The 13,157-nt window shown below is 50.4% G+C and overlaps 1 protein-coding gene and 1 long non-coding RNA gene across 3 annotated transcripts in view; both read left to right on the forward strand.

Annotated features, from left to right (window-relative positions):
- The window catches only part of Pip4k2c (phosphatidylinositol-5-phosphate 4-kinase type 2 gamma), a 12,771-nt gene extending 2,523 nt beyond the window's left edge, over positions 1-10,248 (forward strand). The window contains exons 2-11 of one of the 2 annotated variants that reach the window (XM_029542490.1): positions 382-479; positions 2,344-2,440; positions 3,027-3,170; positions 6,181-6,327; positions 6,489-6,527; positions 7,060-7,173; positions 7,502-7,769; positions 7,938-8,041; positions 8,195-8,294; positions 8,587-10,248. In XM_029542490.1, the coding sequence (XP_029398350.1) occupies positions 382-479; positions 2,344-2,440; positions 3,027-3,170; positions 6,181-6,327; positions 6,489-6,527; positions 7,060-7,173; positions 7,502-7,769; positions 7,938-8,041; positions 8,195-8,275 (1,092 nt within the window). In that variant the 3' untranslated portion in view covers positions 8,276-8,294; positions 8,587-10,248. Of the gene's footprint in view, positions 1-381; positions 480-2,343; positions 2,441-3,026; positions 3,171-6,180; positions 6,328-6,488; positions 6,528-7,059; positions 7,174-7,501; positions 7,770-7,937; positions 8,042-8,194 lie in introns of both variants that reach the window. The other variant, XM_021204465.2, reaches the window with a different exon arrangement.
- A 919-nt stretch (positions 10,249-11,167) lies between these two features.
- Positions 11,168-13,062, forward strand: LOC115064693. The gene is made up of 3 exons (XR_003844508.1): positions 11,168-11,417; positions 11,558-11,621; positions 12,673-13,062. It is a non-coding gene; the product is annotated as an uncharacterized LOC115064693 (long non-coding RNA).
- The last annotated feature ends 95 nt before the right edge of the window (positions 13,063-13,157 follow it).

The following is a 13,157-nucleotide window of genomic DNA, read 5'->3' on the forward strand; positions in this document are numbered from 1 at the left end:
CTTCCCTTCCCTTCTCTCTCTCTCTCTCTCTCTCTCTCTCTCTCTCTCTCTCTCTCTCTCTTTCTCTCTCTCTTTCTCTTTCTCTCTTTCTCTCTTTCTTTTTTTCTAGAGTTTCTCACAGCTTTAAAAATAGTCCTGAGTTGCTTGCAAGGCTTGCCAAATATAAAGTGGCTGTTGTGAGCATGAAGTTCCATGGGGGTGGGAGTGTGAGGAGCTGTGTGAGGGTGGCTGACAGCAGTTCTTGGGCAGCAGATGGGGTAGGGCCCTTCTCTTACTTCCTGCAGATGTGCAACCGATCTTGTGAGGGGAGCTTTGGGATGCTCTTTCTTGACTCTCACCCAGACCGAGCTTCTCATGGCCTCCTTCCTTGTGCTTCACCAGATCAATGAGCTCAGCCAGGTTCCTCCCCCAGTGATGCTGCTGCCAGATGACTTTAAAGCCAGCTCCAAGATCAAGGTCAACAATCACTTTTTCCATAGGTGAGTGGTCCTCACCCTTCTCATGGAAATCTAGAACAGCAGAGGGCCAGTTAGGTGGCTCAGTGGGTGGGCCTGAGGAGAAGGGTTCAATACCCAGCAACCCCATGGTGGAAAGAGATGACCTCTGACCTCCAGATGAGCTTTGTGGTACACACACCTACTCACACTCACACAAACTTAAGTGTTCAAAGGAAGAGAAAAACAAGGCCTGGAGTGGTGGAGCCTTTAATCTCCACACTCAGAAGGAAGAGGCAAGCAGGGCTCTTGGGTCCAGTTAGGGCTACACAGTGAGACCCTTTCTCAGAAAACAAAGAGAATAGTAAATAGTCTGTTTTTAAGTGAGTTAAAGGGTTTAGATTTAGAAGACAAATGCAAAAATTCAGTTTTGTGAAAAAACAAAAACAAACAGAAAAACATCTAAGGGCCAGCAAGATGGCTCAGCAGGTAAGAGCCGTTGCTTCCATGTTTGACAACCTGAGTTCAGTCTCTAGGACACATGGTGGGATGCGGTGAACAGGTTCTGCAAGTTGTCTTCTGACCTCCGTGCACACGTGTGAGCATATACAGGCACACACCACACACACAAATGAATAGATACCTGGGTGTGGTGATGCACACCTGTAAAATCCCAGCACTTGGGGGGCAGAGGCAGGTGGATATATCTCTGAGTCCCAGGCAGCCTGGTGTGCATATTGAGCTACTGACCTACATAGACTACATAGAGAAACCCTGTCTCAAAAATAACCAATTAATTAATTAAAATTTTAAATTTAAATATTTCTAGAGTTACCTATGTTCTTGTATATACACCTGCTCCCTTTCTTCTAGTCTGTTCCATTGAATAAATACCTGCACCGGGGAGCTTTGTCATTAGCTTCTGCTAGGGATTCCGTGACCAAAAAATTGTGACCTCTAGAGCCCCTCTATTACAAGATGATGCCATTCAAAATATCAGTAAATACTGCCAATTTTATTTATTATTTATTTGGTTGGTTGGTTTTTTTGAGACAGGGTTTTTTTCTGTATAGCACTGATTATCCTGGAACTCACTCTAGACTAGACTGGCCTTGAACTCACAGAGATCTGCCTCCCAGTGCTGGAATTAAAGGTGTGTGCTACTACTGCCCAGCCACTTTAGGATATTTCTACTGGGTTTGGGACTTAAGGAATGCTACTGTTTGGGTGTACAGTGAATCTTGCTGTATTCACACCGTTGACCAGCAGAGTGACGTGGGCAGGTTACTTGGTCACGCGGAGACACTTGCCCTTTCTATGATGTGGTGGCAGTGTACCTTCCGAAACTGTGAAAGGCTGAGGCTGAGGCATCAGGATTCAGGGCGCCAGCCTAACATTTTGGGACTAACCCTGGGCTATAAGACTGGGTCTCAAAAATTAAAGCGACAAAAACAAATGAAGTTGGGGCTGGGGAAATGTCTCAGTAGCGAAGAACATTTGTACAGAAAGCATTGAGACCTAAGTCCCCAGTAAACATAAAAAAGCTGGGCATGGCTACATGCTCCCGTAATCCCAGCATCGGACAGGCAGAGGGAAGTGATCCGGGAACTTGCTGGACAGCGAGCTTATTAGAAATGGTGGGCTTTGAGTTCAGTCTCAAAGCATAAGGTAGGGGCAATGGAGGAAGACATCCTCCTATGGCCTCTGCATTTGAGCACACAGGTGTGTACACCACACATAATACCACACTGTATATATTTGAGCACACTCCACCCAAATACGATAAGTACTTCACAGGGTTTTGTGAGAATTAAACTAGGCAATAGTGTAAAGGTACTTTATGAACCGGCAAGCTTCACATGAGTGTAAAGCGATACTGACTTCTTACCCTGAAAAACCTGTATTTCAGAGAAAATCTTCCCAGTCATTTCAAGTTCAAGGAGTATTGCCCCCAGGTCTTCAGGAACCTGCGAGATCGGTTTGCCATCGATGATCATGATTACTTGGTGAGAGTCTGTTGCAGGGTGAGGGTACTTTCTGGCGACTAGAGTCTGTTGGCCATTATGATTAGAGAATTGAGTTTTGGGTAATATTGTCATGTGTGTGCATGTCTGTGTGCCTGTGTCTATGTCTGTGTGTCTGTATGTGCCTCTGTGTGTGTGTTTGTGTTGGTGTGCATGCGTGTGCCTGTGTCTGTGTGTCTGTGGTGTGTGTGTGTGGCCCAGGGCATCTTTGGAAATGTGGGGCCGGTCAAGCTGCTCTGGTGGGTCAGGATGTGCGTACATTCAGAGTTGACACTCAGCTGTGCAATCGTGTGTGTAGCTGGATTAGGAACCGACACTGAATTTCTCTCCCCGGGGTTTATTGTAGTTTATTTACTTATTGTACGTTTGGGTGGCTTAGTGGATGTGCACATGTGGGAGTCAGGAAACCTTTCTGGGAGCAGGTTTCTGGGGCAGACACCTTTCCCACTGAGCCTTCTCAGCAGTCTGCTGCAGAGCTTCCTCCTCTTTGAGAGGGGTGTTTGGCCGTTCTCCCCATGTCTTTATGGAGGATGGAAAGAGGCGCTTCTAACCTGTTCTTTGTCTCCAGGTGTCCCTTACTCGAAGCCCCCCAAGTGAAACTGAAGGCAGTGATGGCCGCTTCCTTATCTCCTATGACCGCACTCTGGTCATCAAAGAAGTGTCGAGCGAGGACATTGCGGATATGCACAGCAACCTCTCCAACTACCACCAGGTCAGGACTCTCCAGCCCTGCTGTCCCACTGTGTGCATGTAGCTGGCAGAGCCCACAGCTTTCCTGGTCCTTGCTGTAGGCTGTCTCTCCCTCAGAAGCACTGCTCATCTTCTCTTTGAACACTTAGGAAGTACAGTAACACCAGAAGGGCCTCACATGCTTGCTTGTGTTTGACTTAATAGAAACTGGATGTGTCTCTTACCACCGGGCACGCATCGTCTAAAACCACTGTTGTTTGTTTTGTGTGCATGAGCATGGAGGTCAGAGGACAATTTTCTGGAGTTGGTCATCCTTCCCCCTATGTGTTTCCAGGGATCAAACTCAGGCTCACATGCCTGGTATCAAATGCTTATCCCCACTGAGCCATCTCGTGGGCCCTCAGGAATTCATTTTATTTAAAAACTTTTTATTTTCTGTTTATGGGTGTTTTGTCTGCATGCGTATTGGTACACCATGTGTGTGCCTGGTGCCCTCAGGCCTGAAGAGGCATCAGATCCCCTGGAACTGTAGTTACGGACAGTTGGGAGCTGCTGTATAGGTACTGGGAATGAACCCTCGACTCTGCAAGAGCAGCTTGTGTTCTTAACTGCTGAGCTATGGCTCTAGTCCCAAATATTTTTTAATTAAAATTTTTATTTTTAAGCTGGCTGTGGTGGTGCACACCTTTAATCCCAGCACTCGGGAGGCAGAGGCAGGCGGATTTCTGAGTTCGAGGCCAGCCTGGTCTACACATTGAGTTCCAGGACAGCCAGGGCTATACAGAGAAACCCTGTCTCCAAAAAAAAAAAAAAAAAAGATTATCTTTTAAGCAAAGTAGACGGAGAGAGCAGTTTTGTTTTTGTTTGAGACAGGGTCTCATGTAGCCCAGGTAGCATTGTGACCTTGGACTTCAGATCCTATGACCTCTGCCTCCCGAGTGCCGGGATTGTATGGTTCGGGCCACCACACAGGCTTCCTGCCAGCTGGGTTCTATCCCCAGCCCAAGAACAGTCTTTTATTTGAAGGGGATCAAACCCAGGGCAGAATGGCCTTGGATTTATACCCCTTTCTCCTCAGCTGCTCGCCCCGGCCCCCCAATTGTGGAATTAGAGACATGTGTCACTATACCCAGATAAGGAATTCAAGCTGTGGGCTGGGATTGTAGTTTATCTGTTAGCGTGCATGAAAACCAGCACCAAATAAACCAGACATGGTGGTACAAGTCTCTAATTCCATCACTCAGGAGGGGAAAGCAGGAGTTTGAGAAGTTCAAGGTCATCCTTGGCTACAGAGTGAGTTAGAGACCAGCCTGGGCTACCTGAGACCCTGTGTCAAAAAGAAAAGAAAATTCACATTGCAAGCCAGTTTCTTTCGGAGTGAGGAAGACCAAGTGTTTATTTGCTTTATTTTTAGTAATTAACAATTATTAATGTTTTATTATATTTTATGTGTATGGGTATTTTGCCTGCCTGTATGACAGGCAAATGTGTATTACATGCATGCTTGGTGTCTGAAGAGGTCAGAAAAGATCTTATGGTTTCCTGCAACTGGAGTCATATGTGGTTGTGAGCCACCATATGGGTGCTAGGAACTGAACCTGGTCCTCTGGAAGAGCCATCTCTCCACTCCAAGTGTCTAGAGTCAGCTTTATGAGAGGACAGTCTGGCAACATCTGACTCTGACTCAGAAAACAAAGCAGACATGGGCTGAAGAGTCGGCTCCGTGTGGGAAGGACTGTGCCCCCAGAGCACTGACCTAGGTGAGTCAGGCAGCTCGCAACGGCCTGGAACTTTAGTTCTAAGGGATCCTCTCCTGGGGCATTCACACAGACACATAAATAAAGATTTTTAAATAGAAGTCTTGCCTGGGTGTGGTGGCACACACCTGTAATCCTAGCATCTCTGAGTTTAAGACGGGATCTGTGAGTTCTAGGACAGGGCTACACAGAAAAACCCTGTCTCAAAAAACCAAACCAAACTCAAGTCAAAACAAAACCACCAAGAACTTGAAATAGCTTGGCCGTGGTGGTACATGCCTTGGTCGTGGTGGTACATGCCTTTAGTCCCAGCACCTGGGAGGTAGAGGCAGGGCATCTTGTGAATTCAAAGCCAACCTGGTCTACAGAGTGAGTTCCAGGATAGACAGGGCTACACTGGGAATCCTATCTTTTAAAAAAAAAAAAAGAGCACAACAAAGGCTGGAGGGATGGCTCAGCTGTTAAGAGCACTGGCTGCTCCTCCAGAGGTCCTGAGTTCAAATCCCAGTACCCACATGGTGGCTCCCAACTATAGTGGGATCTGATGCCCTCTTCTGTCACACAAGCACACATGCAAATAGTGCTCATATACATAAACAAATAAACCTTTTGAAGAAAAATACAATCCAAATTGATTGTGGATCTCCTTGTAGACATTTATAGTACAAAAACCTAACCCACCAAGTAGTAAATCTAAGTTTAACCCTGCTTCTGTGATTTACTTGTGTAGAGCCTAGAATAAGAATAACAATACCTACCTTCCTTGAAAAAATTATAAAGGTGGCCAGATAAAGTGGCTCATTCCTGTAATTGTTTTTGTTGTTGTTGTTGTTGTTGTTGTTGTTGTTTTTCGAGACAGGGTTTCTCTGTGTAGCCCTGGCTGTCCTGGAACTCACTCTGTAGACCAGGCTGGCCTTGAACTCAGAGATCTACCTGCCTCTGCCTCCCGAGCGCTGAGATTAAAGGTGTGCGCCACCACACCCGGCTCATTCCTGTAATTGTAACACTTTGAAAGTAGAAACAGGAAGATCAGGAGTTCAAGACCAACCCCAGCTATGTGAGACTCAGTTTCAGACAGCAAACACAGAAATGAAAGGTGAAATGGGAAAAGGTAGTCTGAAGTAGAGAGATGGTTGCAGGCAGAAGTCGGAAGGTCTCTGAACTGTGAGACCTCTTGACTTTGCAACCTCTGTTTGAGATTTTTGCCTGACTCTGGGGTGGAAGTACCTGGATTTCTGTCCCTGTGCCAATTGTCCCTTTCATTTTCTTCCCTAGTACATAGTGAAGTGTCACGGCAACACGCTTCTGCCTCAGTTCCTGGGCATGTACCGAGTCAGTGTAGAAAATGAAGACAGCTACATGCTCGTGATGCGCAATATGTTTAGTCACCGTCTTCCTGTGCATAGGAAGTACGACCTCAAGGTAAGAACGGGATAACCTGGGCCAAAGGAAAAACTGCTCATGGCCTGAGAATGGGGGTAGCCTTGGCAGGGCACTGGGTAACCTGAAAGAGAGGTCCCTCAGGAGCTGTCTGGCTGTTCCTCTAGCCGTTGCATCTCACTTAGTGTTTGGTCTTTTCACAGGGCTCTCTAGTGTCCCGGGAAGCCAGCGATAAGGAGAAGGTAATATTCCTTTTAGGTGATAACTATGAGGCATAGGGATGGATGAAAGGGGTTTCCTTAGGATAAAGAAGCAGTTCTCCAGACTGGGTACCGATTGCCAGATGTTTATTTTTACCTTAGACTACTGAAAAGGAGCTAGATGATAAACTACTGATGTTGGGACAGCAGGGACAGCTGCTGTCAGTGTAGGCTTATCTGTGTGGCCGGCCGGTCTGTGCTGAAGGTCTGGAGATGGGCAGGAGTACGAGGCAGGCTCTCAGAGCCACGTGCTCATTTCCCATACCTCGTTCTGGGCACTGTGCTCCAGCAGCTATTTTTACTGAAGAAGAAGGAAGGAAAGTCAGTACAGAGGGTATTGACTGCCATCCATACACAGACAGCAGGGGTGTAGTCTGAGGTACAGCTGACTGAGTCCAGGTGTAAGGCTGTAGGGTTGCTGCTGTCTTCAAAGCCTCTGAGATGGAGAGCCCTGGATAGAGGTGGGGGTCTCGATATGGGATACATTCCCAAAACTTGTGTATTCCCATTCTAGGTTAAAGAACTGCCAACACTGAAGGATATGGACTTTCTTAACAAGAACCAGAAAGTGTATATTGGTGAAGAAGAAAAGAAAGTATTCCTGGAGAAGCTGAAGCGAGATGTGGAGGTAAGCAGGGTGCTCAGAAACACTTCTCTAATCAAAGAAGCACGTTTTCTTCCATTCATGGTATAAGGTTTATCTTGCCTTATTTGCGGGGGCTTCTGAATGGAGGGTTGGGGATGAACCAGGAAAAACCCCTAGGCCAGACCCATCGGTGGCTAGGGAGTGGGTGGAGCTGGGTGCTTTAGGTTCTAGGACTTGGGCACTGGTGCAGTGGTCTGCCATGACATGTTCTATACTTTCCCTAGGAGGCCCTGAAACCAAGAAGGGAGATGTGTGGGTGGTGCCTGGCATTGGGGTAGATCTGGATTTCTGACTTGTCTGTGGGTCTCAGTTTCTAGTGCAGCTGAAGATCATGGACTACAGCCTTCTGCTGGGCATCCACGACATCATCCGGGGCTCTGAACCCGAGGAAGAGGGGCCCGTGAGGGAGGAGGAATCAGAGTGGGATGGGGACTGTAACCTGGCTGGACCTCCCGCCCTAGTGGGCTCCTATGGTACCTCCCCTGAGGGCATTGGAGGCTACATCCATTCCCACCGGCCCCTGGGCCCAGGAGAGTTCGAGTCCTTCATCGATGTCTATGCTATCCGGAGTGCGGAGGGTGAGAGAGAGCCTGGAAATGTTAGGGGGAGCGGGGTGATGGGGACCCTTGGGAGACAGAGACCAGGGTGGTGGGTGGAGAAACCGCTTGGCTTTTCACAACAAAGTTATCTCCTGGGGAAAGGAGTTGGGACTGTTGTACCCTGTCCTCACTGCTGGCTCTCCCCAGGGGCCCCCCAGAAGGAGGTGTACTTCATGGGCCTCATTGACATTCTGACACAGTATGATACCAAGAAGAAAGCAGCTCACGCAGCCAAGACCGTCAAGCACGGGGTGAGGGGTCCCCACAGCCTTTCCTTTCTGGGCTTGACTGTTCTCTGGAAAGAGAGCTTCTGGGGTCAGAGCAGTGGGGAGCTGAGGGAGGGCAGTGTGGGGTGAACTGAGGGAGGCTCCTGTGACCCTGCTCCCTGTTCTTTGTTCTCACAGGCGGGGGCAGAGATCTCCACTGTCCATCCTGAGCAGTATGCTAAGCGGTTCCTGGATTTTATTGCCAACATCTTTGCCTAAGAGGCTGCCTGACTCCAGGGTGATTGCGGCTTTATGTTGGAGGTGGCGGGTTCTGAGAGGCTTAGGGGGGCTGGATTTGGCCATTACTTCTCTTCTTTGCTAAATTCAGGCTGCAGACTCCTTCCATCCAAATAACTTCATTCTGGTGGATAGGGTTTTCTTGCCCCAGACATCCACCGTCCTTTCTCCCCTTGTCCATTTCTCTGCCCCCCCTCCTTGCTCCCAGTAAGCCCTCCTGCTTCATTAGAGTGTTATTGTCGACTCTTCTAAGTGCCTTGATCTTTGAAAAATATCTTGTTTCTGTGAAATAGGAGGAGCTGGGGGAGGGGTTGTTTGCCATCTTCGGGACCTGACTGGACAGTGGACATGGCTCAAGCAGCTGCCTGGACGCACTTTGCTGAGTGGAAGAAACAGAATTGTCTGGATTTTGCTGATACTTTTACGGGGCACTTTGTGGCATGCTTCCTCCCTGGTAAGCCCTGGAATGGAGGGCTTTCAGGATGCTCCAGATGTGGGTGCAGGCATTCACACACAGACAGTCTGGCCCGGAGGTCAGGTGGGGAGTGGTCAGCAGGCTGGCACCTCACAATGCAGGACCTAAGCCTAAGTGGACTTTTGTGACTATGCAGATGATGGAGAAGGTCCCTGTGGAGCGACAACTGTTCCATTCTCCCACCCCACCCCACGTCCACCTCTTTCCATGAGCACTTCAGGTGCAGGAGCTCAGAGGCCGGCAGTACCCGAGCTCAGGTGCAGGTGTGAGACTCGGGGGGCCGCTCTTTCCCACAACCCTGTGCCTTGCTGGTGAGCAGGGAGAGCAGTAGAGGCCAGGCCAGGTCAGAGTGCAGGGTTCATTGCCTGGGTGACACCCTTTCTTCCTGTCTAGCAGAGGGGAACAGTGCCATCGCTATAATTGGGAGAGGATAGAGGTCTCGAGTGTGGGAGCCCCCCCATCCCTGGGGCATATACCTAGAACTTTCCCCCTCCTTCTCAAAACCCTTTTCTGGTTGGAGTTGTTATTCTGTCCCATCTTCCACTGCTAATGTGTCTCCCGGGGGACAGATGGCCTTCTTTGTCATCTCCCCTCTCCGCCCCCAGAGAGGAGTCAGAGCCATAACAACCCACCCAGTCCTCTCCAAAGACAGCTGAATATTAATGCACGACTTCCTCGGAATGGAGAGGAGCCGCTAGGCATCTCAGCTCTCCCAGCTCATGCCTGTAAACCCAGCACTCAGGAGGCTGAGTCAGTTACTCTGAGAGTTCAAGGCCAGCCTGGGCTACTGAGTGAGACCTGGTCTCAGGAAAACTCAAAATAGGTTTGGGTTTGAGTGGCTGGAGATCATAACTGAGTTGGTCATGTGCTTGCCTAGTGTGTACAAAGCTCTGGGATCCACACCAGGCGTGGCGGTGCATGCCTGCACTCCTAGCCTTGGGAAATAGTGGTAAGCAGGGTGGGTATTCAAGGTCATCGTCAGTTACTTGGCGAGGTGGAGGCCAGCCAAGGAAACAGGAGGCATCTTTGGGAAAATGACTCTAAGAAGAGATAGGTTGTCTTTGTCTCCGCCTGAAGCCTTTGGAAGCAAGCGCTCGTCTTCGCTGTTCTGCACCCCTGCAGAGCTTGGTGCTCTGGAGGTGGGGTGGGCATTGAAGGCAAGGAGCTGCTTTGCTGTGTGACCATGAGGTCCTCAGGGAGAAGCCCACCCTTCCTTTCCAAAGGAAGCAGCAATATGGGTGCCCAGTTGGGGTGGGTGGGGCCTGGTGGGTATCCCATCCCTCAAGCGACCTTTCCCCTGTTGAATGCAATAAAGTGACACCAGCAGCTGTTCCTTACAACTGGGCTCTCACCGTGAGGTTGTGGTCGTGGGCAGTGTTGCCATCTTCACTTACTGCTTCTGTTTTCCATCTGTTTTGTTAATAAAATATGTGTATTTACTCCCAATATCACAATAAAATAAATTATTTGATCTAAGTCATTCACAGAAGTTTTAGTTTTTTTTTAAAAAAAATTGAGTAATCATCCTGTGTTTAAGAGTTACAGAGTCCATCTAAAGAATATTGGTCTTCAAGGTGTTGGGCTCCTGAGTATGTGTGTGTGTGTGTGTGTGGGGGGGGTGTTCTAAGATGACTGTGGACTTGGGAGTTGTGGGGTGGACATGAGAGCAGAAAACATTCGCCAACCTTGTGGGAGTAGAGCACTAATGGAGGCCAGAGCGGGAGTGGGATGATGTCCCTCTTCCCTATGCTCTTGTCCCTCGTCTGTTAACTTTAGTGGGCCTCTCGGGGTACCAGCTCTGTGGGAAGGAATTCTCTGTTCACCCAGACTTCCTGGGAAAGCTATCTGCTTAGAGGCCAGGGAGAGTACAACAGGGTCCTGGGAAAGTGAAGGAGCGACCAGTCCTCCAGTTGAGGGGGGAGGGGATGGAGAGGGGTGGATGACGTGGTTGTTGCTAGTCTGGGAGATTCAGTACCTCTTGGCTGAGGAGGTCTTTAGGCTGGTGGAAAAACCTGGTTTAATGTGGCCCCAGGGAAGTGAGCTGGAGGAGGCGGAGACAGCTCTGACGGGAAGCAGAACGGAGCACAGCTTTTTTCTTTGGGAATTTTTAACTCTATTTGAGCCACGCACTTGACACTAACACCACCCCGAGCCATTTTTAAAAGATCTATCCACCTCACGTTCTGCACAGACCTGTGTCCCTATTTGTGGAAAACTAGTCACCCCCTTCTGGCAACAGGCTGCGAGGGGTGGGGGGGTGGGGTCACCGGAGGTAACAGTGTGGAAGGAGGCAAGAGTTGAGAGAGGGGATTGAAGTAGTTTAGTCACAGGATTTATTTTGTAGTGCCAATGTTTTCCTTTTTAGTAAAACTTCCTATCCAACATATTCCAGCGTAAGACTTCAAAAAATTGCCCTCCCCTCCAATCCATATTCCCACCGACACTGCTCCCATCCCTACCAGTTCCTAAGGGTGCCACGCAGTTGGCTGGGAAAGAAGTGAGGAGAGGTCTCCTCTGGGAGGGGGAAGCTAAGAGTGGCGTTTCTAAGGGATTTAACCTCCTACCCTCGGCTACATGACGCCACCCCTCCCTCCAAAGACTGGAACTGCGCCTCCATTTTTGTTTTGGGGCAGAAGCAGGGGCTCCCGGGTAGGTGGGGGTCAAAGGAAACGGTGATTATCACCCGCCAAGGGGAGGGGTGCTCTCCCTTCCTTTCTCTCGGGCTGCACCCCGGCATCCCCTTCCACCTTCTCAGGGTCTCCCCCCCGCCCCCGCCCCTTGTTGCTAAGGCCCGGACCGTCATCCCAGCAACAGCCTCAGTCATGTGACCGGCAATGGCGGCGCTGACGAGAGGTAGGTGAGCCCGGCGCCCCCACACCCACCGCGTGCCCCCCAGGCCGGGTCCGCACCCTCACAAGCCCCCCGCTTCCCTCCGCCCCCTCCTCCGCCATTGGCCCCCCACGCGCGCGCGGCGGGAGAAGAGGGCGCCCTCGGGACCGGGCCCATCATCTTTCCCGCACCTTCAGCCCTGGCCTCCATTTGGGGGTTCTGAGGGCCGCGGTCGGGTGGACGCACACCCTCGCCAAGCGGCGGGACTCCGGGGCTTCCTCGAGTAGGGATGCGGGAGTTGGTTTCGGGTTGGATGGATCCGGGGGCAGTCTGGGGGAGAAGGGTGGGGGTGCCTCGGTGGACACCCCCAGGGGACCCTTGCCCTCTCTCGCCGTCCCTGCCAGGGGCCGCTGTCTGGAGGAAGAGGCTGGTCTGGTGTCCGGCCTGGTTTGCCCCAGAGGAATGCTAGACCCAGACTAAACTGTGGCCCCGCCTCCCTGTGCCGTGCCAGCAGGACTTGGAGCTAGGACACCTAGATCCTGGGTCCTCTCTGGTGGGGAGGGGGCATTTCTCCGAGCACAGACCATGCGGGTTGAGACTCTGGGTTTCATCTCAAGGACCCTAGGATGGAGGCACAAACGGACAGCGGCTTCTTTTTGGATCACAAGGAATTGAGGTCACATGAATGGCCCCTCTTTCCTAATTGAGCTGCACTTTGTGTTGTGGGAAAGGCCCTGGAGCTGGGCTGTAACAGGGCTCAGGGGAAAACCTCGGGTCCCTCTAGCCGAGCTCCTGCTTCATTTGCAGCTGACAACAGCTCTGCGGGCACTGGGTTTAAAGGTGACAATGAGAACTTTGTTATTGCGGGACTGCTAACATTTTGCTGGCATCCCTAACAGACCTCCGGCTCTCAAGGAAAGGTCTCTGTCAACAACAGGGACTTGAACTATTCGAGAACGTAAAGCGAGGAGCGTAGGAGATATTTCTGTCAGTGTAATCTGATGGAGGTGGCATGTACGACCTTCATCCTGTGAGGCCCTTTTTTTTTCTCCTTCCTGTCTTTATCTGCATCTAGGATCTCCCTCTGCACTGGGGGGGAAAGAGGAATTAGCCTGATGAAGTTCCTTGAGCAACTTGGAGAGGATTCTGCAGGGGAGGAGAGGAACTAGAAGAGCATTTTCTGTCTGGGCTGGCTGAGGAAATGCTATCATAACTCTTTACCTTCCTCCTCCCCAGCTCTGGCCAGCTGAAGGTGGAGGTGGAGGGACTTCTACTATCTTCGTCTCCGTGGTCTTTTCAGGTACCCGTGCCTCAGGAGAACCTCAGCTTTCGGGTACCTCCCGTGTTCCAAGAAATCCCCATTGTCCAGTACCCCACGCCAGGTTCCTGGCTGTTTCAAGGGCTCCTGAGTTGGGGCCTTTGGGGGTTGGGGAATAGTTTTCTTTCCTCCTCCTCCTCCTTCTTCCGTTTTTTTGAGACAGGGTTTCTCTGTAGCCCTGGCTGTCCTGGAACTCACTCTGTAGACCAGGCTGGCCTCGAACTCAGAAATCCGCCTGCCTC

This window comes from Mus pahari, chromosome 9 (genome assembly GCF_900095145.1).
Source record: "Mus pahari chromosome 9, PAHARI_EIJ_v1.1, whole genome shotgun sequence".
Taxonomy (NCBI): Eukaryota; Metazoa; Chordata; class Mammalia; order Rodentia; family Muridae; genus Mus; species Mus pahari.